This window comes from Lutra lutra, chromosome 17, assembly GCF_902655055.1.
Source record: "Lutra lutra chromosome 17, mLutLut1.2, whole genome shotgun sequence".
Taxonomy (NCBI): Eukaryota; Metazoa; Chordata; class Mammalia; order Carnivora; family Mustelidae; genus Lutra; species Lutra lutra.
The window spans coordinates 47,482,647-47,501,306 of record NC_062294.1 but is presented as its reverse complement, the minus strand read 5'-3'; the positions used below and the strand labels follow the sequence as shown (position 1 = coordinate 47,501,306).

Genomic DNA, 18,660 nt, shown 5'->3' with positions numbered 1-18,660 from the left:
TTAGTTGTTTCTGGAACAGGCAAAGAGGAGGACAACCTGACCGGAGCCCCAGAGCTTTAGGGCCCGGGGCCTCGGGTAGGATGAGCCCACGCCAATGTCCGCCCCCTCTTCTTTACTCTCCAATGGCATTCCTGGACTTGCGGGGCGGGAGTAGGAGGAGCCAGATTGTTAGTAAACGCGAAGCCACGTGCGCGCGCGGGTCCTGGCAACCGGAGCGGCGCGTGCGCAGTGAATACGCAGCCTGTACGCAGAGGCGCGCTTTAGGGCGGAAGCGGGAGTCCGCGGCTGCACGTGGGCTTTAGGGCGGTAGAAGGGGTGATGCAGGCTGACGCCAAGATCCGCACCGAGTCCGGGACAGAGTCCGGGCCACGGGGCCCGAACTGTAGCCTCCGGCACTTTGCTTGTGAACAGAACTTACTGTCTCGGCCTGATGGCTCTGCCTCTTTCCTGCAAGGTAAGAACTTAACCTAGGTTAAGTAGTGCCCGAGCCAGGTTCGCCACGTTGTATTTATTATAGAAGGTCACAGTGCATCATGGAAAGGAGTGCCACCAGCTGATAAATGCCCCTCCTAGACTGGTGCAGTTCCTTTTACCCTGGCAGATACTACCGGATATGCCGGAATAATGTTCTCTCTCCCTCCCGACTACAAGAGAGACAGTCGGTATCCCCACCCTCGCAAATACTCGGTTGGAAGAGGGGCAGATCACCACTACCGGCCTCATTACTCTCTGGACGGTAGGATGTCTTCTCCCCAAGTAAATACTTTCAGATTTGAGAGTGATGTCCCCCTTTCTCCCGACCAGTGGGGTAAATATCCCTTTGACTGTGATACACATCTCTCCGTATGAGCCTCTCATATGGAGTTTGGGGCAGGTCTTACCTGCTGGGTAAATATCCCCTTCCCCTAGCCATATACATCTCAAATTAGACTCAACTCCCTGACCCAGGTAAGTATTCCTCTGGAGATAGGCCTAATGCTTGTCCCCATAAATGCTTCAGTTTCCTCACTAGGGGTATTGTCTTTACCCAGGTACAAAACCTGTTTTCATTCGTTTCTTCATTGAACACACATGTATTTGTGTTAAGTACTGTTCTGGGCACTGGGAATACATTGATAAAAATATATGTATATTTTAATTCCTGACCTAACATTTTATGTTCTGGTCAGGGAGACAGACTAAAGATAACTAAGTAAAATATACAAGAAAACGCTATGGAGAAAAATATAGTAGGGAAGGGAAATAGGGCCTGCCAGAGAGGGTTGACCATCAGCAGGATGGTCAGGAAAAGCCTTGATGAGATGGTAAAGATAAGGGAGCAACCTGAAGATTCCAGGAGGAAAAACATACCAAGGATGGAGAACAGCGAGGACAAAGGCCCTGAAAGAAGGACCCTCCTGGTGTGTTTGAGGGATAGTCTGGAGACAGTGTGGCTGGAGCAATGAGGAGGCTGGGGAGAACCAAGGGGGATGGCATGTCATTTGAGGCCTGGTGAATGAGCTATGGGCCACTGCTCCCAAGTTTTGCTCAGAGTGGTGGCATGATCTTAATATATTTTAACAAACTCTCTCTGGCTGCAGTGTTGACTATAGAGGTAGGAGAAAGAAGGGGAGATGGTGGTAGCTCAGACCAGAGTAGAAGCAGTGGACATGGTGAGATTAAGGGTGTATATTGAAAGTAAAACTGATATGGGGTGCCTTGGTGGCTCAGTGGGTTAAAGCCTCTGCCTTTGGCTCAGGTCATGATCCCAGGGTCCTGGGATCGAGCCCTGCATCAAGCTTTCTGCTCAGCAGGGAGCCTGCTTCCTCCTCTCTCTCTGCCTGCTTCTCTGCCTACTTGTGATCTCTCTCAAATAAATAAATAAAATCTTAAAAAAAGAAAAGAAATTAAAACTGGTAAAAATCTGCAGATGGTTCAGTGTTGGCGTGTAAGAAGGAGAGGGATAACACCAAGGTGTTTTTTCCCAATCAGCTGTACTGAGAGACTCTGAGGAGTTTATTTTGGAACAGTAAGTTTGCAGGGCCTGGTAGACATCACAGCGACCATATGGAAAGGGCAGTAGTAGGACCTACAAGTCTGCAATTCAGAAGAGAGACCCCATCTGGACATACAATTTGGAATTCTCCGACTATAGATGGTATTTCATTGGATGAAATCACTTGATGAAAACAAGAAAACGAGCATAGACAGAAAAGAGAAGAAGTCACAGGACTCGACCTTGGTCCTCTAACCTGTGAGAAGCTAGGAGAAGAGAGAAGAGAAGTCAGGAAGGTAGGAGGAAAACCAAGAGAGGCCACTGACCTGGGGCCTGGAGAAGTGTTGTAAGGGCCCACCAGCTGCATCCGTCCTCCAGAGCTGTGGCTGGATGGTCTGGACGTATGTCATCCCTGACGCTGTCAAGAGCTGCTCCGGTGGGGGCGGAGAAGAAAAAGCAAGTTAGAGATGTGTCTTTAGGAGCTTTGCTGTACGGGGCTCAGATACATGGGGGAGGAGTTGAAGATGGATGTGGGTCCAGAGAAGAGAGAATTGCAGGAGCCACGTCCGTGAGAACGTGACAGGGAGGGTCTGCCTAGGTTCATGGGGGCCACAGGCAGGTCCTCCAGAGTAACAAGAACGAAGACCACCATGTGGATCTCGTTCTATATGGTTAAGTTCCCCTCTGAGGGCAGATTCCCCAGGAGCTGAAGAGAATCCCTGCAGCCTCCTCCTCCTCCCCAACCCAGGAAAGGTGCCCGGATGCTGGGGACTTTCCCAGGCCCTCCCTGAGACTTAGCTCTGCTGCTTGAGTCACATGCCTGGAGTTTCTTCCACATCAGAATTATTGAGGAGGGTAGCCCCTCCTGTGCTCTAAAACTCCCAAACCCCCAGGACCCGTGCAGACCGTGGAGAGTGTGTCCCACCCACTTATGTCCTCCAGGGTTGTTAAATAGGTAGAGTCCCAGAATGCACCTTGCACCTGCCAAGGCTGTCATCACGTGTCTCCCCGCCACCCCTCCCACCCCAGGCATTTGTAACCACTGTGGGGATTCCGTGTTCTGTGTTTAGAAGCCTGTGCTCCCACTCTGTGTTGCCCACTGCAGATTGTGGGCCCAGCTGCACACTGGAATGACCCATGGAGCTCAGATACTCCCAGTGCCCGAGCCCCACCCCAGCAGTTGAGTTAGGATCCCTGGGGGAGGGGCTGGGTGTCAGGATCTTCTCATGCTCCCTGGTGATTCCAGTGTGCAGCCCGAGTTGAGAACCACTAGGTTCATTGGGGCCACATGATGTTCCCTAAGAACTACGTGTTCCGTAGTCTTTTCTTTTTTAATGGAATAGAGTAGGGCACCGGGCTGGCTCTGTCAGTCCGAGGTACGTGCAACTTTATTCCAGGGTGGTGAATTCGAGCCTCACGTGGGGTGTGGAGATCATTTAAAGATAAAATCTTAAAAGCAAAGTAAAAAGTAAATTAACTGGGACGCCTGGGTGGCTCAGTTGGTTAAGCCACTGCCTTCGGCTCAGGTCTTGATCCCAGGGTCCTGGGATCGAGTCCTGCGTCGGGCTCCTTGCTCAGTGGGGAGCCTGCTTCTCTCTCTGCCTCTGCCTGCCGCTCTGCTTGCTTGTACTATCTCTCTCTCTGACAAATAAATAAATAAAATCTTTGAAAAAAAAAAAGATAAATTAACTGGAATAAAGTAGAAAGCGTCAGAGTGTGTCAGCAGCAACTGTAAGAGTTGTTTAGTGAGGCCTTTGTTGTGTTTACACATACAGACGTTTGCATGAGTTTGGAGTGGTGCCCATGAAATGTATTTTTATCTTGGGACTTACAGCGAGAAAGGTTTGGAAGCCACGGGTGTAGTCCAGCCTCTTCATTTTGCAGATGGCAAAACGGAGGCCCGAAGAAGTGAGCACCATCAGCCAAGTTTACAGGGCCAGCAGGAGGCAGACAGGACTAGAAGCCAGGCTTTTTTTTTTTTTTTTTGAGATTTATTTATTTGACACAGAGAGAGATAGAGCACAAGCAGGGGGAGCACTAGGCAGAGGGAAGGGAAGAAGCAGACTCCCCAATGAGCAGGGAGCCCAATGCGGGACTCGATCCCAGGACTCTGAGATCATGACCTGAGCTGAAGGCCAACTGGGCCCCCCAGGCATCCCAGAAGCCAAGCCTTTACTCCCAGGTCTTACCTCCCTGGCCACTGTTCGTGCCACTCAGGACCACTCCCAGGTTGTCTCACTTTCTCAGAGGTCCCGACTGCTGCAGAGCTGGGGGACATGAGCCTGAGGGAAGACGGGTTGGAGGAAGCTTTGGAAGGAGTTGAGACCAAGTGCAGTAAGGGGGAAGAAGGTTAGCTCATGGGAAGAACTTCCTGATCAAGTCAACAATAGCTAAAGTTGGTCATGCGCTGGGCATGTGCCAGTGTCCGCAGTGGCTTACATGGATTACCTCACCTAGTCCTCACGATGCCGTGAGAGAGGCGCCATTATCATCCCCATTTCACGTAAGGAAGCACAGCAAATGCTCAAGAGAATCACTGCCGGTAAGTGATGGGCTAGACCGGGAGTGACAGGGGGCTTGGCGCTTCACTGGGACCCCCAAGGAAAGCAGGATGTGCCTGAGGCCTCCTCTTCTGTCTCCCCAGGGGATACATCAGTCCTGGTAGGCGTGTACGGGCCAGCTGAGGTGAAGGTCAGCAAAGAGATCTTCAACAAGGCCACCTTGGAGGTGATCCTGAGGCCAAAGATCGGGCTGCCTGGTAATCGGGCCCAGCAGGATCTCTAGCTTCTTCCTCGCCACTGTCCCGGGTGTCCTCCTCTCCCTTCTCCCCCCAACCCCAGCCCTTGGTGTCTCCCCCCAGCCTTTGTCTGTCCTACCTCCTCTTTCCTGGCTCCGTCTCCCCTCCTTTCCACTAACCTATTGTTCCACCAGGTTACTCATCCCCTCACTCCTGGGGCTGGGTTCACGGGGATGGGAGTGGGCAGCAGCAGGGGACAAGGGAAATCTGGGGTTTTCCTCCCCCAAGAGGCTGCCTTGCTGGATGCCGGAGGGGACGGGGTGAAGTGGGTATCAGTCAGGCCCTGCCCCCTTCCCACTGGGGATCCTCTGTCATCCATGCAGGGTCCTGCACCAACCCTGGCGGACACAGGCAGGCCCTTTCCAGAGGGCTTGGGTGGGGCACATGGAGGAAGGTGAGCCAGGTGGAAGGGAAGAGGCTGACAGCCCCACCCCACCCCACCCCTGATTTCCCCAGGCGTCGTGGAGAAGAGCCGGGAGCGGCTGATCAGGAACACGTGTGAAGCCGTGGTCTTGGGAACACTTCACCCCCGCACCTCCATCACTGTGGTGCTGCAGGTTGTCAGCGATGCTGGTTCTGTATCCTTTCCCCCAGGGCTGCCGCCTCCAGGAAGTCCTCCAGAAGCTCACTGATGGCCTCCCTTGCTCTGTTACCCTTAAGGCCTCAAAACACTTGACAGTCACCCACTTGTTGAAGAACAGCAGACACAGCTTGAGCGCTTACCCCGTGTCGGGCACTGATCTGAGTGCCTGACTTATATTAACTCACTTAAATCCTCACAGCACAACAAACAGGTGCCACTATAATCCCCATGTTCCAAATGGGGAAACTAAGGCACAGCTAGGTCAATTCCTTTGAGCCCAAGCCATCTGCTCCCAGAGCCCAAAGGCTCCTAGCAGATGGGTGTTGTTGTGCTCCCATGTTGGAGGTGAGGAAGCAGGCCCCGAGAGGGAACATCGCTTGCCCAGGGTCACACAGCTGGAAAGCAGCATTGGCAGAACTGCAGCCCAGGCCTGACTGCCTGCAGAGCCTGTGCCATTGGCCTCCACTCTGATCAGGGACGATGCTAGGGCGGTCCTGAGCAGGCAGAGTAGTTAGGTCAGCAGCCTGGCCTAGAAAGATCCTGGTGGTTTGGTGAGAGGTTGGGGCCAAGGACCAGAATTAGGCATTTCTAGAGGGGCTTCCTAGAAGGGAAGTAATAGAGGGACAGTGGCGGAGCTGGGACTGACTGACCCTGAAGCTGGACCCTTAGCCGCTGTGATGGGGCTGGGGACAGAGACTGGAGGAAACTGAGGCAGGACTGGCTGTCTGGCTCCTGGCCCGGGCTTGCCTCCGCCATGCTACAGCCAATCCTCTCCGCTAAAGATGACTGCTCCTCCCTCTGTCACCTCGTGGTGGCTACCTCCAGGTCCCCAGGCTTCAGGCCTGGTCCTTCCACTACCTCCTCATGTGATTGTGGGAGGTTCCTCCCCTCCTGCCCTCAGTTTCCTGAAGGTGCTTGGCACGTGCTTCAGGACAAATCTGTTGAGTATCATTAGGACCCCTGATTGAGGCTCAGAGAGAGTAAGTCACTTGCTCAAGCTCATACAGCTGAGAGGTGCCAAGAGCAGGTCAGGAGCCCAAGGCTGCTTGGTCCCAAAACCCCTCAGAAGCACTGTGCCCTGCTCCCTCCCTGTGATCAGTCAGTGGAATCAGCCACAAGCACTGGCAGGGTGCTCTGCAGGCCACCCCCATCGCGGAAATGCTTCTTAACCCTGCCCTGTGGCACCCAGCTCCTGGCCTGTTGCCTGAACGCCACCTGCATGGCATTGGTGGACGCAGGGGTGCCCATGCGGGCCCTCTTCTGTGGCATCACCTGCGCTCTGAATGCGGACGGGACCCTTGTGCTGGATCCCACGGCCAAACAAGAGAAGGTAGGTCTGAAGGCCGGGGCGGTGAACGGCTGTGAGCAGACACTCCTCTTCTCGGCCTTGCTTCCCTGAAGCACTTGGCTCTTCTCACATCGGTCCCAGTTGGCAAGCCCTGGTCTGTTCATCAGCACAGGTGCTAGAACCCCAGCTCAGACCCACTTAAGTGGAAAGAGAATATAACAGTGGTCCAGCTGGAGCCAGGGTCTCAAACACCGTAAGGATTTCCTCATCTGGCTTCTCATTCTCTGCAGTCTTATGCGTTTTGGTTCTGTTCGGTTCCATTCGCTAGCCAGCATCTTGCCCGAGGCTGGGACCAGCCCCTAGAACTCCATGCTTTCCTCACCAGCTCAAGTTCACAGCGCCCAGGGTTCTGGCTCTTCCCAGATACTCACCCTGTACTGTGATGGGTGCGTCCCATCAGGAAAGCCAAACACACCTGAAGTATTTCAGACAGAATTTCTTGCAGGAAATGGGTCAGAATCTTGTTGGAAAAGCCAAAGGGGCAAACAGGAGAGAGGGCCATACCCAGAGGCTAGTGGCCTATAGGGTGCTCACCCTCTGCACTGTTGGGAGAGGCTGTCAACAGTTGGGTCTGGGCACTCACAAGGCGTCCTGGCTTGGCCCTGGCAGCGGAAGTCTGGAGACAGCCTCCTCCCCTCCACAGCTACTGCGGGAACTGCCACAGCCCCTGCTTCTGTCAAGAGTGAGGACAGGACGCGGCCCTCCCTCCCTCAGCCTCTCCCCCAGATTATCTGGGGCACCTAACCAGGAGAGTCCAGGGAGTGTGGGAAACAGTCTGCCAGCTTCCAGCCCTGGTGGGACAGAGGTGGGAAGGGGAGCGGGGAGCCGAGAAGTACCCGCTGATGACTGGCTGTGCAGCTGTCCCCCGTTGGAAGCCCCTGTTGGAAACATGCAGGTGACATCCGGGGGTGGGAAGCAGTTCCGCAGAAGGAAGGCCCAAGGGCACTGCCCCGGGAAGCAGGTGGTGCACAGACAAAACACCTACACCTGATACCCTAGAGACTGCAGGCTGGGGGAGGGGCACGTTCCCTCCTTGGGGCCCGCTGAGACTGCCCCATGCAAAATTCTAGGCATCCTACCCCTCATCCCTAGGAGGCCCGGGCTGTCCTGACCTTGGTGCTCGACAGCGTAGAACGGAAGCTGCTGATGTCCACCACCAAGGGGCTCTACTCCGATGCTGAGGTACTGAGGGTGACCAGATCCCTCCCTCCTGGATGTGAGGTCTTGTTGGGACCCTGGGAGGTGGAAGGAGAGCCCCTTCCTTATATCCCTTCTGTGTGTAGAAGGCGTTTTCAAACGTTGTAGGCACAGAAACCCTTGTGGGAATTTGAAAGGGAAGTCCCAGTCACGAGAGCAGAGGAGGAGAGCACCTCAGGTTGAGATCGGGAGGTGAGGCATCTCCTGCTCAGAGCCGCACACTCCCAGACCACTTCGACCTGTTCCTCCTGTGAGCCTAGGAATGTGTGGTGCATCCCAGATTCCACAGCTTCCAAGATGATCTGGCATCACAGGGCCGGTGGCTCAAAAATTCTGTATCTCCAGCTGGAGCTGGGCCAGGCTGAGGCCTCTCACAGGGGTCAAGATGCCTGATCCCACCTGTCCACACTCCCAGAGCTACCAGAATTCGACCCCTAAAGTCCTCCCCTTTTTCTCAGTTCCGCCTCTCAGAAAGAGCCCACCAAGTGGGGAAGAAAGAAAGGCCTTGGAAACAATCCCCTGGCCACTTGCCTCACTGCAGGTGAAGCAGGAGGTCTGGGGGCTCCGGGAAACAGCAGGGGTCAGGGCAGGCTGTGGGGTCGGTGGGGGGGGGGGGGAGGTGCGGGAGCAGGGAGGTCCCAGTACCACCAGCTCTCTCCCCTCCTCCAGCTCCAGCAGTGCCTGGCTGCTGCCCAGGCTGCCTCGCAACACGTCTTCCGCTTCTACCGGGAATCGCTGCAGAGGCGTTACTCCAAGAGCTGAGACAAGCCAGGGCAGGGCGCCCTTCCTGCCACCGCCGCCGCCACCCACTACCTCCGTGGAAAATAAACCAGCAGCCGGCCTCGCCTCTCAGTCCCTGTGCACCTGGATGAGCTTGTGGACCCTGGGGCACGGACCCACCCTGGCCCCCCAGGAAAGCATTTCTGACCTGGGAACTCCTCCCATCCCCACCTGCCAGTCCAACAGATACCTGTGGGGTGCCCGCTGTGTGCAGTCCTGCTGGGTGCAAGACTCCGGGGTGAATGAGGGCCCCCCCAAGTCCCGGGTTCAAGGAGCAGTAGGGTGAAGGGGAAAGAAAATCGGTGTTGGTCGGGTGGTGGTGAACGCTAAGAAGGAAGCAAAAGGCAGGGAGGAGGGGTTTGGGGAAGACGTCTGCCTGGGGTGAGGTGGGGGTGCGTGTGAGGGAAGTCCTGGGAGGAGGCCTACAGGACATGCAGCACCAGCAAGGCTCCCCTGGGGCTCCCGTGATGGCGGCTGGAGCAGCGAGATGGGTCAGGGACAGAACAGGCACAGTGGTGAGGCCTTGTGGGTCTTGGCATCCCTGTCCTAACCTGAAGAAACAAATTCAGAAGCCAGTGAGCTGCCCCATGTCACCAGCTAGTCCGTAATGGGGCAGGGTGGCCTCAACCCTGGAGTCTGGGGAGACACCAGCACGGTCCTGACTGCAGTTCCCCACTTGTAACCGGAAGTGGCTGGGGCCCATTTCTCAGTGGGTGGTAGCACCCTCCAGGGTGTATGGAAATATGGGGGGGGGTTAGTTGCCCTTTGACCACTGGGTTCCCCCACCCCTGTATTTAGTGGGAAGGAGCCAAAAACATGAGCACATCGCCTGAGGAGTAAGTGTCCCACAGCTGGGCCACGTGGTCGCCAGATTCTGTGGGGCACTGACCTTTGGGGGTTTACGGTGAAAATTCTATGTCTGGCGGGCCCTCTGCTGTGTGCTTCACATGCTTGAACTAGTTCCCACAGTTCCCACAATTGCCCCTTGGAGCCTGTGTCATTTTCATCCCCAGTAACCAAGAAGGAGAAGTATCAGAGTCTTTAGCTCGAAACTCTGCTCCGTGAGACTCAGGAGAACACCCAATGAGAAACTGTTTTCTTCTAGTTAAGATCCACTGGAGTGGTATTAAACTGAGAGAGCTAAGCCGCCTGTCACGCCATGACTTGGTCCTCTCTCAGGCCCACTCTGTGAGCACTCCTGTACGTCTGGGGAGCGCTCAGGGTCCGTTTGGGGGGGGCTAGCACCCCAGTACCTTAAAGCTCCAGCATTCCTGGCCTCCGGCCAGCCGTGTGGCTCCCATGGAGTCCCTTAGCTCCTGGGGCCATCTTTCTCCCCCCGAAGCCTGCACAGAATGAGGCCGACAGGAAAGGAGAGCCAAGAGATGGAGACCAGACCGCTTATTTCATCCGAGCCTGAGTCCGGTTTCTGCTGCCGGCCGTGGAAAGAGCTCAGAGGGGAACGGCCCTTCACAGGTGTCACCCATCTGGTCCTCCCCAGGGGTGGAGAAAGTCCTCTTTTGGAGAAGAGAAAATAGAAGGCTCAAAGAGAAGTCACTTGGGCCAAGGTTGCAGAGCTAAGGAGAAGTACACCCTTGGAACCTGGGGTAATTCTCCACAGGCCACAGTGCAAGGAGAACATTCTGCCCCCACGGATTCGCCCTTTTCCAGCTCCAAGGTCTCTGGGGATAGCCTGTCGTCACTGGCCTCATGTCCCTTCCTGGTCTCCCCAAGCTCCCTCCTTCCCCCCCCGCCCCCCTGCCCCAATACACACACACAGGTTTGGCTGCGAGAGTGGCTGGAGTTTAATCTCACGCTGCGGTGGCCAGGAAGGAGGGTTCTGCCGCTGCTGCCACCTCATCCACCCAGATTCTCCACATTGCCAGCGGCGCGCCTGGATCCCGGCCCGATTCACAGTGGGGTCGGCAGGGGCAACTAGGGCGGCTCTCGGGAGGCCAGGTAGGCGGCCAGGGTCACCAAGGCAGCCGCATACGTGCACACGCCCAGCCCGACGGCGAGGACCCCCAGCAGGAAGGCTCGGCGGGAGGCAGCCCCTGCCCCCTGGACGTCCCCCTTGGCCCAAGCCTTGTTGGTCTGTGGAGGCATTGGGCAGCGGTGACTCAGGCATCCCCGCTGCCCACAGCCCCAGACCCTTGCCCTGAACCTGCCCCCACCGGCACACCCACAGGCTCATTCAGAGATTCCAAAAACAGGGAGCAGCCACTGTGGGCCACGCACAGGGGTGCCCGGGTGGCTAATAAAAATAGACCGACTTCTCGGTGCCACCGTTCGAACTCATCCGAACCTCACGATGACCCAGAGGTAGGAATTATTCCCGTTTTACAGGTGAGGAAAATGAGGCCCAGGGAGGTTAAGTGGCTTGCCCAAAAGTCTTAACGGAGTGTGTCAGGCCTAGGAATTTGAGCCCAGATTCCTAACCACCGCTCTGGGCTTCCACTCTGAAACACTCATTTTACCTTTCCATGTTTCTATGCAGGTCCTTCTCTCCACTTTTGCCCCCCACCAACGCATAGCACTTCTGTTTTGTTCTGAATACACTTTCCCCTTAGATCCAGCCCTACCTACCCACAGACTGACCTTCTGGGCCAGGCAGAAGGCTGCGATGCCCACAGGCCAGAAACAGCAGAGCATGGAGAAGACAGCCAGCCCGAGGTGGTCGTGGGGTAGGAGCGGGGAGAGAAGGCTGCCCCTGTCCCAGTCCAAGTCGCTGTCACTGGATGATGGGTCCTGTGGGCAGGAAAGGGCCTGAGTGGGCTTCTCCACCCACCTTCCCTGCCCCACCACTCTGCTCCCCATTACCCCCAAGGACCAATACCAGGGCATCCCCAGAAACACCAAAAAGAAGAAAACATTCCAGGAGATAGGCTCTTAACTTTCTACAGCCTGGATCCCCTTGAGGGGAAGCAGTATATCCTCTCTCCAGAGAAGAACCCCCATCCACACCCAAAGTTTTATGTTCAATTTCAAAGACTTCACAGGTCCCATCATGGTAGTACAATTTCAGAGTTACGAGTGGAGGCAGATGGGATGCCTGGGTTGCTCAGTGGGTTGAGCCTCTGCCTTCACCTCTGGTCATGATCTCAGGATCCTGGGATCAAATCCCGCATCGGGCTCTCTGCTTGGCAGAGGGCCTACTTCCCCCTCTCTCTCTGCCTACTTGTGATCTTTCTCTCTGTGTCAAATAAATGAATAAAATCTTTAAAAAAAAAGGGGGGGGGCGCCTGGGTGGCTCAGCGGGTTAAGCCGCTGCCTTCGGCTCGGGTCATGATCTCAGGGTCCTGGGATCGAGCCCCGCATCGGGCTCTCTGCTCAGCAGAGAACCTGCTTCCTCCTCTCTCTCTGCCTGCCTCTCTGCCTGCTTGTGATCTCTCTCTGTCAAATGAATAAATAAAATCTTTAAAAAAAAAAAAAACAGAGAGAGAGAGAGTGGAGGCAGACACCACCAGGGACAGGAACTGTCAAAAAGTTGGAGTCCAAGAGAGATGGCTTTGGGGGCCTATGTTTCTAGGAAAAACCTACCAGCTCAAAACTAATTCTAGATTTAAAAAAAAATTTTTAAATCTTGCATTAAACAGCTCATAAGATTTTAAGCAATTCTTAAAAGGCCCAAACTGCAATCAAAATCCAAGTTAGCAGAGAGGTCAAACAAACAGAAAAGGCCTCTTTTGCCCTGAAGCCAACTGCCAATCCCAGAAAAATAACCTCTCAACCCAACCGTGAACTAGATGAAAAGTGATCTCTAACTACCGGTAGTGCCCACAGGCAGCTGGCAAGCAAACCAGCTCCTCTCAGAGAAAGGTATGTACCTTCAGTCTAGGCCTCAACAATTTTTCCTAAAATAGCTTTTCAACTGTGATGACCAGCATACAGTCTAAAGATAACCAGGCACGCAAGAAACCCTTAAAGACCAGAAATAATAAGGCCCTCCCTCCAAATCTACAAAGAATGGAATTATCAGACATAGAACGATGTCAAAGTGACCCTAACTGTCTCGCTGTAGCAGACGGTGTTTCCAAAAATGGCCACGACCATCTCTCATCCCACATGCTCCTCTCACAGTGTGACTGATATACTCTTGCCACCAAGGGGTGAGGTCTGTGTCCCCTCTCCCTGAGTCTGGGCAGGCTGTGACTCACTCATAATTGGTAGAATGTGGTGGAAGTAATGCCACATGACTTCCGAGCATAAGACAGAAAAGGTGAGGCAGTTTCTGCCTCGCCAAAGCACTCGTGCTGGAGGCTGGAGGGACAGAAGGACGCAGACCATGTTGCAGCTGCCATGTTGTGAGGAGGCCCAAACCAGCCCATGAGGGGAGCCTCAGGCAGAAGCCCCAAGACTACATTAAGAGAGAGACACCCACCCAGCCCCCAGCTCCTTCAGCCCCCGGAATGTTCCAGCTCCAGCCACCGGCTGACCCGCAACCTCATGAAAGACCCTGAGGCAGAACCGCCCAACCCAGGCCCTCCCAGATTCCTGCCCCGTGGAAACCGTGAGCCATAATGATTGTTGCTGTTTTAAGCAACTGAGTTTTGGGGTGATTTTTTAATGCAGGAATAGTAACCGGAAAACCACGTGTAAGAAATAAAAGACGAGTGGGGGGGGGCGGAGTCTGGCTGCCTCAGTCCATGGAGCATGCAACTCGTGATCTCGGGGCCGTGAGTTCGAGTCCCACGCTGGGTGTAGAGATTACTTAGAACCTTTTTTAAAAATAAATACATAAGTATGACAAACTTCACAGTGTATACAAGGAACAAGAAATTATCCAAGTTAATACAATAATTTGGAAGAAAAAAAAAGCAGGAGCAACACAGAGAGAGAGAGGTGGAAAGACAGAGAACAGAGGAGCCAGAAATCAGAGGGAAGACAGAAAGCCAAAGGTGTGGGAAGAAAGATGAGTGACAAATCTGGAGAGAAAAGAGTAAAGAAACCAGGGGAGGCACAGAACAGGCAAAACCACCACTGGACATCTAGGAAGTCCCCACACAGTTAGGAAGTGAGACTCCAGGCGGAAGGTAGACACCCCAGCCTCCAACCTACCTGGGGTTCACCAGAGCCCCATTCACTCACTTCCAACCCCTTCCCCCAGATCCCACTAAGGCCTGCTGCTCCTACCTCCAGGTCAGGGGTTCCCAGCTCCCCAAGACCAGCGCTCACAGAAGGAAGAGGTGGCGGTAGGAAGTGCCAACCCCCCAGGGACTCCGCAAAGGCTGTCTCTCGAAAGGGAGGCCCCAGCTGAGGTTCCCCAGGCTTCTGGATGGGGGGACCACAGCCCACGCCTGCCAGCAGAGGCTGTTGGAGCTCTCGAAGACTGGGGCTGTCCATGGCTGGGGAGAGGCTCCCGGACGGGTTTCCTAAAGGTAGAGGAAAGAAAAAAGACATGTTCTAAAAGTCTCACCATCTTTCCCCTGACTCCTGACTCTAGAGAGATTGCTGGCAGAGGCTAGTTAGTTCACTGACCCTCAGACTCGTTTGCCAGAGACTAAAACTGAGGCCCACGGAATAAAAGAGGGCCTAGCTATGAAGAGAATTCACGGGGTCTAGACATTCAATTCTGGGATTCTGTCTCCCGAGGCAAAACCACGTACCTGTAGCGCACTTATTCCAAACCACACGTTGCACACTTACTTGCCCCATGAACTACACATCCCCTGTGTCAAGTCTGCACCCTGAATACCCACGTCCACGGCTGCACATACTCAACCAGGCAAGCCCAACCCCCACCTCCAGGCACTCATTTCCCAAAGGGCTCCTTGCAAACTTGCCCTGAACAACATCAGCTCCCATTAAATACCTCTGGAGCCCCCAACCTTCTTACACACTCATTCTGAATGACTCCTTGCACACCCCGAATCCCCTCCAGCATCAGATCCCCTATTTGCACACATAAGAACAGGCTTCCCACGCGTGCATTCCACTCTCCCTTGTTCCCTTCACTTACCTCCCTTGCACACCTGCCCCAAACACCCAGTCTACGCATCCCTCCCCTACCCCACCCACATGCACCCCGGTACACAACTGCCTGCACCCCCACCAGCTCCCCTATGCCTCCTGCTTTACCAGAACCCACCTCTGCTCCATTCCCCCATAACAGCCCCAACCCACCACACTCACACATGCTCAAACACAAGGAATGTTGCCACCCCACGATCCCCTCCTTCCCGTGGGGCCTCCCAAGCCTCCCGCCCTCATTCCAAACCTGGCTGGAGCCGATCTCCTTACCAAGGGTTTGCCTCCCCATCCCCAACACTAGGAGCCAGTGGAGGGGCCGTGCCGCCCACCTGTGCCCCTCACTCACCGCCCACAGCCATATGTCGGGACTTCCTGGGCCCCTGCACCGACACCCGTTCCGACCCCGCGGCCCGCTGGTGACACGGAACTCAGCTCCCGGGGATCCCGGGCCTGGGGCGCGGGGTCTGCGTTTTCCGCTGAGCTCCCCTCTCCACGCCCCAGGCCCGCAGCGCGCAGGGGCGGGGATGGGGGCGGGGCGGCGGGCTCCCGACTCCGCCCACCGCCGCGGCCCGGGTGGGGGCCTTGAAGGCCGACGTCAGTGCCCAGCGCGGAAACCCTGCTACCCCAGGTGTGCGGGAGCCATCGTGGGGCTCCGAGGACGGCGGACCCTGACCGTCCTCCCACCCCAGCCCAGGCGCAAGAGCAGCAGGGCGGGGGAGGGGGCGCCCGCGATTCTCAAGGGCCTTCCTGGCTCGGCCCCGCCTCCACACCCGCCACTCTGCTTGCCCAATACTAATAACAGCAACGGCGGCTAACTGGGTGCAGTGGTCTGAGCGCTGTGCATGGGCACGCACACGATTCCTCAGCACTGCCGAAGAGGCCCCGTCATGCACTGTCCTGTGTGGCTAGCAGCGGGGCAACAGGCGCAGAGATGCCGGGGACTTGCCGGGGCGCACGCCGCCGGTTCACTGAGCGCGGACTAAGCCCGGACCCCCCTGGCCGCTGCCTGAGACGCTCTAAAGTCACCATCCCATCGATTCTTCTCGGCAGCTCTCTTTCTGTCTCTGTTTCACAGATAAAGTGAGGTTCAGAGGCGTGTGCTCGCTTGCCCGAGGTAAACGACTGGTGCTAAGACCGGCAGATTGCATCCCAGGGCAGCATTCGTTGCTAGCCCGAGGGAAGGGGAGGAGGCAGGAGCGGGGCAGAAGGTGGGGTGGGAGCTTCGGAGGCCGAAGAGGGAGTGGACCAGGGATAGGGTGATGTGCTGGGTACAGGTGGTACGAGCCGCGGTCATCAGTCAGTGTTGGGACCCACACAGGCCCTACCTCTGGATAATGGCATCACCTCTCTGAACCCTCTTTCATCTGTCAAATGGGCGCCACGCTCCCTGCCTCTTGGATGTACATGTGATCACATACACAGAGCAATAACCAATGTTCCACATTCCCCGAAGCCTGGCAAGGCAGGCGCCTGAAATATATTTGATGATGTTTGTGAATATCATTATTCACTGCTGGCTCCATCAGTCTGAGTAGGGACCCTCCTCACCCTCTCCCTCAGGGAGCCCACCAGGTTTGCACAGGCTTCTCCCTCCCAGAGGCCCTCCATCTCACCCATCCCAGTCAGCCAAACTGGAGGATTCCCCTCCTGATGTGGGGCTGGCCAGGGTTCCCTTGCTCGGGGGCTCCAGGGCTCCAGGGCTCTGTGCCAAGAGTCCAGACGCTGAAGCTGGCACGGGCCCCACTCCTGGGGAGAACAGATGGTGTCTGTGAGTGCACTTGGCTCAGCCAGGGTTTCTGGCAGAAGACAGGCGGGGAGACCCACCGGAGGGCAGACGAGAGGGACCTGGAGCCAGGTTGCTTTATCTGGGAGAGATAACCTGTCACTAGCTCCTTAACTTGGCTCTGGTTCTTTTTTTCATACAGCTTATCACTACAAAACATATTCCATATTTCTGTCACTGGTAGTGTGAATCCTCTCCCCCATCAGTATCAGCTTCGGGAAGGCTGGGATTTGATCTGATCGCCTTTGTTCGCTGCTGTGCCTCAGGGCCTAGAACAGTGCCTGGCACAAAGTCGCCCTTCAATACATATTTGTAGGAAATGCGGGCGGGGGAGCGTGAATTCCCACCAGCCTGTTTTCCACCAAATCTTGGAGCACTTTCTACTATCACCTGGCATATCCTACAGCCCAGAAATTCCACTCCAACCAGACGTGAATGTATGTCCACCACAAAGCAGATTTCCTGCGATGGATGGGGTAAATAAGTCGTAGCATCTTCACACCAAGGAAACTACGCAGCAAAGAAAAGGAAAGATCTACAGCCACGTGCAACAGTGTGGATGAGGCACACAACTGAAATGCTGAGCAAAAGATGGGAGACACAAAACAATACTTAAACGGTGTGATTTCATTTATATAAAATTCAAAAGCAGGCAAAATTAAGTGTTGGTAGGGGCCCAGTGAGTAGTTACCCTCGGGCCTTGGGGGCATTCTGGGGAAAAGTCATGTTCTTCTCTTGAGCTCACTTGTGATTATCAGGTGTGTTCCGTTTCTGGAATTTAATCCCATTATTTGCTTATGATTTATGTCCCTTTTCTGTATCGAGATTATACTTCAAAACAGTTAAAAAAACAACAACAACAACAAGTGAGTTGGCTCTCTACAGACTGACCTGGGTAACTTTCTAAGATGTTATCACTGAGGGGAAAAAAGCAAGATCTAAAACAATACCTACAGTTGCTATGGAAAACAGTATGGCAGTTCTTCTGAAAATTAGAAACAGAGTTACCATATGACCCAGCAGTTCTACTTCTGGGTACTTACCCTGAAGAACTGAAAGCAGGGTCTTGAAGAGGTCCATGTTCATAGCAACGTTGTTCACCATAGCCAGAAAGATGGAAGCAATCCTAGGGTTCATCAGCAGGTGTCTGGATGAAGAAAATAGGGTATCTATTTATAATTCAGCCTTAAAAAGGAGCAAGAAGGGGTGCCTGAGCCATCGTGACCTGAGCTGAAACCAAGAGTAGGATGCTTAACCATCTGAGCCACCCGGGGGGCCCCAGGGATGTTTTTCTTTCATGGGTACAGAGTTTCAGTTTTGCAAGATGAAAAGAGTTCTAGAGATTGGTTGCATATTTATGTGAATGGACTTAATGTCACTGATCTGTACACTTAAAAATGGCTAAAACATAACACCTATGTTATATATCTTTTACCACAGTTCTTTTAAAATTTAAAAATACCAAGTAGTTAAATATTCAGTTTGCTTCTTGAAAAAAAAATGTAAAATATCCTTGTTTTTAAAAAAAAAAGAGATGTGAAATATTCCATTTCAGTAACAACACCACCAACAAAATGAGATCATGACCTGAGCCAAAGGCAGAGGCTTAACCCACTGAGCCACCCAGGCGCCCCCTGGAGCATGAGATTCTTGATCTCAGGACTGAGTTCAGGCCCCAACTTGGGTGTGGAGATTAAAGAAGTAAAAACTAAAATAATAATAATAAGAGTAATTTAAAAATAATAATAATAAAAGGCATATCAAAGAACCTGTGGACAGGGGTGCCTGGCGGGCTCAGTCGGAAGGGCATGCCACTCTTTTTTTTTATGTGACAGAGAGAGAGAGAGATCACAAGAAGGCAGAGAGGCAGGGGGTGGGGGAGCGGAAGCAGGCTCCCCGCTGAGCAGAGAGCCGGATGTGGGGCTCTATCCCAGGACCCCGGGATCTCGACCTGAACTGGAGGCAGAGGCTTTAACCCACTGAGCCACCCAGGCACCTCAAGGGCATGCCACTCTTGATCTCCAGGTCGTGAGTCTGAGCCCCACAGTCGGGCACAGCACTTACTTAAAAAGAAAGAAAAAAGAAAGAAAGAAAGAAAGAAAGAAAGAAAGAAAGAAAGAAAGAAAGAAAGAAAGAAAGAAAGAAAGAAATCTGCAGGCATAGTTTAAAACAGATTACTGTTTTAAACTATGCCTGCAGATTTCTTTCTTTCTTCCATCCAATCCTAACA

General features: G+C 54.1%; 2 protein-coding genes across 8 annotated transcripts; one reads left to right on the top strand and one right to left on the bottom strand.

Moving 5' to 3' along the window:
* Positions 1–213: 213 nt before the first annotated feature.
* Positions 214–8,752, top strand: EXOSC5 (exosome component 5). The gene is made up of 6 exons (XM_047712069.1): positions 214–454; positions 4,620–4,733; positions 5,229–5,350; positions 6,545–6,685; positions 7,796–7,885; positions 8,570–8,752. The coding sequence occupies exons 1-6, from the start codon at positions 319–321 to the stop codon at positions 8,660–8,662; spliced, it is 696 nt and encodes a 231-aa protein (XP_047568025.1). The 5' UTR covers positions 214–318; the 3' UTR covers positions 8,663–8,752.
* TMEM91 (transmembrane protein 91) lies at positions 1,904–17,577 on the bottom strand. 7 transcript variants are annotated; one of them, XR_007124018.1, is made up of 5 exons: positions 17,474–17,577; positions 13,811–14,049; positions 11,276–11,425; positions 4,165–4,257; positions 1,904–2,403 (listed from the first exon to the last, which is right to left on the bottom strand). XR_007124018.1 is itself a non-coding variant. In XM_047712067.1 (4 exons), exons 1-4 carry the CDS (start codon positions 17,565–17,567, stop codon positions 4,219–4,221), a joined length of 522 nt encoding a protein of 173 aa, XP_047568023.1. In that variant the 5' UTR covers positions 17,568–17,577; the 3' UTR covers positions 4,133–4,218. The 7 variants fall into 7 exon arrangements, 6 of the variants coding, with proteins under 6 accessions (XP_047568023.1, XP_047568020.1, XP_047568022.1 ...); XM_047712067.1 differs by lacking the exon at positions 1,904–2,403 and having other exon boundaries at positions 4,133–4,257; XM_047712064.1 differs by lacking the exons at positions 1,904–2,403; positions 4,165–4,257 and adding an exon at positions 10,445–10,771.
* Between the last annotated feature and the right edge of the window lie 1,083 nt (positions 17,578–18,660).

What these genes read in the sequence shown, in the direction of transcription:
- EXOSC5 (XM_047712069.1), top strand. Translation starts at nt 319, where the DNA reads ATGCAGGCTGACGCCAAGATCCGCACCGAGTCCGGGACAGAGTCCGGG. An exon ending in CCACGGCCAAACAAGAGAAG is followed by an intron (nt 6,686 to 7,795) that starts GTAGGTCTGAAG and finishes CCTCATCCCTAG; the next exon opens with GAGGCCCGGGCTGTCCTGAC. An exon ending in GGCTCTACTCCGATGCTGAG is followed by an intron (nt 7,886 to 8,569) that starts GTACTGAGGGTG and finishes CCCCTCCTCCAG; the next exon opens with CTCCAGCAGTGCCTGGCTGC.
- TMEM91 (XM_047712063.1), bottom strand. Translation starts at nt 17,567, where the DNA reads ATGAACCCTAGGATTGCTTCCATCTTTCTGGCTATGGTGAACAACGTT. An exon ending in CCTGCTTTCAGTTCTTCAGG is followed by an intron (nt 14,050 to 17,473) that starts GTAAGTACCCAG and finishes CTCTACCTTTAG; the next exon opens with GAAACCCGTCCGGGAGCCTC. An exon ending in TGGGAACCCCTGACCTGGAG is followed by an intron (nt 11,426 to 13,810) that starts GTAGGAGCAGCA and finishes TCCTGCCCACAG; the next exon opens with GACCCATCATCCAGTGACAG.